General features: G+C 34.6%; 1 protein-coding gene across 1 annotated transcript in view; it reads left to right on the top strand.

Moving 5' to 3' along the window:
* Positions 1 to 2,664, top strand: part of MCCC1 (methylcrotonoyl-CoA carboxylase 1 (alpha)) — a 16,748-nt gene extending 14,084 nt beyond the window's left edge. Inside the window, exons 15-16 of the mRNA XM_010073768.1 lie at positions 667 to 738; positions 2,297 to 2,664. Of these exons, the coding sequence (XP_010072070.1) occupies positions 667 to 738; positions 2,297 to 2,416 (192 nt within the window). The 3' untranslated portion in view covers positions 2,417 to 2,664. The remainder of the gene's footprint in view (positions 1 to 666; positions 739 to 2,296) is intronic.
* Positions 2,665 to 3,110: the final 446 nt, after the last annotated feature.

Raw genomic sequence — 3,110 nt, 5'->3', positions numbered from 1 at the left:
GGAGTGCAAAGTGGTGCTGTAGCGCCCATGACAGGCACTGTTGAAAAGGTAATTATAATAGGAGATTATTTCTCCAATATATATATCTAAGTTCAATCTTCCAGAAAGGGTGCTTGCTTCTCTGCTGCCAGGAAAGAATCAGAGCCAGAAATGTCAGTGGTGTGGAAAAAGCCCTGTTTACTCTGACTTTTCAGCAGCCACCTCAGAGTTTTTCAGGTTTCTAGTGTTCTTTTTCTAGAACTCTGGAACATCTGGATATTTAACTAATCCTACTGCTTAAATACTTTTCTCTTCATCTTAATTACTAAGACAAAGTTCCCTGAAGTGTTACAGGCTGTCTGATCCATTTCATCTAACCAAAAGAATGAGACTGTACATGCACTTGCAAAAAAAAAGAAATATTCAGAAATGCCTTTTTGTTAAGCTGTGTGTTCCACTGCTTCTGGTTTTGTTTCTTTTTCTTTAGCTCAGTAAGTCTTGTGTATTTTACTGTACAGTGGAAAAATTTCAAAAGAAAAGAGATTTCCACAAGAGTTGTTAAAGGATTCTGAGGCTGTTTTGCAAAACCACAGTCATTCACAGGATTGTGCTAGCCAAGATCCAGCTGATGATTTTTAATGGTACAGAGATGCATAATTTTGTTCCCAATTTTCTCTTGAATTGTAGGTGTTTGTGAAAGCAGGGGATAAGGTTCAGATTGGAGACCCTCTAATGGTTATGATAGCTATGAAAATGGAGGTGAGTGGCGTGTAAAAGTTTTTCATTACTGAGAAAATAAAAATCTGGTCATAATTTAATTATTTGTGGTTGCATTATTGAAGTAGGGTGCAGATTGCAGCTTGCAGATGTCAGTCTCACTTTATATGTTGTAAAACACATATCTGGCTAGATTTTAGAGGATTATATTTGCTGTTATTTTATTAACAAATTATGATTAAATAATCCATGTTATCCTGCAGATGTTTTAACATTCATTTGGTTAGCTTTGTCAATCCTCCTCTCCCTTCCCAAGAAACCAATACTCCTTTCATTTTTCTAGCAGAAAGCTGGCTGGGCATATCTCTTGATCACTGTCTGTGATATAAGCATATGTAATATCTGCAGTTACTTTATGCAGAAATTTAGCTAATGATGATTTTGTAAATATGCCCAGGATTTTTTTGTTTATAATATTTTTATTATTATTTACATGAAGTTTTACCAAGAGCACACTAAAGACTCTTTTTAATTGCCCACGTGGCATTCAGTGGACTAATATTTTGGCCATTAGAGCTTGTCATATTGCTTGACCATGGATCAAATTGCTTGAATTACAGTTTTCGTAGCCTGAACTGGTTTGGTTTGCCTATTAGTTTACTTTGAACTTGTTTGTGGTAGCAGAATTAACGTTGCAGAGAAAATTTGCCTTTCCCTTATCATGTCCTTTTATAAATTACACTAAAATTACCTGAAATGCAACATCTGTGCTCTAAAAAAAATTGCAGCCCAAATTATTTGTGATTGGATGCTAAATGTTTGTGCCTCTCCAGCTGATATCTCAGACTGACATTAGCTGAATTGTTGTCTTTTTTTTTTTTTTTGCAGCATTATTGAAATGTAAAATGTAAAAATCTAAAAAGCAAATTATTATTTAAATGAATCCTTGCTTAGATGTGAGGATTTAATATTTGCTATTAAATGTTTTGATATTAGACTAAAACTATGGAGAATATTACCAAGAAACAAAACTTTAGTGGAGAACTAAAGTGATACAATGCAAGTAGACCAGTTTTGGGATTGGTATATAAACATGCTATTCTTTCACTGTCACTAGCAGCTGTATTTGTATTTCATCTGGATTTTGCCAAATATCTGTTCAATAAAGACCCATCCTGTCCAGCAAACAAAAATGTCTTTAGTGAATCTGCAGATTCCCGTTAAGGGAACAAGTCTACTATATGATTAATGTTTTGGACTAAAACTCTATTATTTCTGCCTGGTATTTATTGTAATAACAGAAAGTATTAGTGAAGTAAAATAACATTCAGCTGTTCATACTCCAAAATATAAATATTTTGTCTCCAGTCTACTTATAAAAATAAATATTGATGAGAAAATAAAACTTGAAAAAGGTCTAGGATAACATTTTAAAAGAAGGTTTAAAAGAAATACACATTTGTTAGAGGAAGGAATGAAGTGTGTTCTGTTCTAATTGCACCAGGGAGTAATATTAACCTTTGCTGGAGAGAGAGAGAGAGGAGAAGAAAAAAAAAAGGTACTCTGCTGGTTGGTTCACTATGGATCTGTTTCTATGCAGCATACCATAAGGGCTCCAAAGGCAGGAGTGATAAAAAAGGTTAATTTCCAAGAAGGTGCCCAGGCCAACAGACATGCTGCGCTGGTTGAATTCATGGATGAAGAGGCTGAAGCAAAATAACATTCAAGGAAGGTGCACTTTATTTTTTCTACTCTGCTGATTTTTCTCTCAGGAGAAGGTTTCTTTGTATTTTCAGCAAACTGTTTTGTATAATAGATTGGGGAATTGTTTCCTCTGCATTTTCTGCATAGTTTGGCTGTAAATTATGCTGAGTTTACTGAAATTTGGATATCACTATACTGTAATTGTATATGTAACTTGTGGACCTATGTGATTGTTGTTCAGTGGTTACGTTTGCCTGTGAAAAGGCACTAGACTGGAAAACGATGTGGAACTCTTAAAGGATGGGAGAGTTCAGCAAGGACTGTAAGTTATAGACAGCTAGGGTTCTTCTGCCTACTTTTTCATTCACAGCTGCCTTTTTTCCCTGAGATGTGAGAGCACTGATTTGAAGGAAATATAAAAGGTGACAATTGTTTTATGAATTCATTTTTCTGGCAAAATTCCTGTTCGTGGCTTATGTTTTTGCCTGAAGAGGGAACTCAAGGATTGTTCCTTAGCCCAGGATCCCTCTCAGTCATTTCTGGTGCATCTTTTTTCCCATTTACCTCAATGAGTAGAGAAAAAATTATTTTAATATACTTTGAAATATCTGATACAAAGCATTTTTAAAATGCATATTAGCATTTGCTACACTAAACAAAGCTGGAACATAACTTCTTTCCAAAAATATGATTTGACCTTTAAACATGAA

Source organism: Pterocles gutturalis, unplaced genomic scaffold (genome assembly GCF_000699245.1).
Source record: "Pterocles gutturalis isolate BGI_N339 unplaced genomic scaffold, ASM69924v1 scaffold38992, whole genome shotgun sequence".
Taxonomy (NCBI): domain Eukaryota; kingdom Metazoa; phylum Chordata; class Aves; order Pterocliformes; family Pteroclidae; genus Pterocles; species Pterocles gutturalis.
Note: the sequence above shows the minus strand (reverse complement) of the source record. Positions and strands in the feature narration are given on the sequence as shown.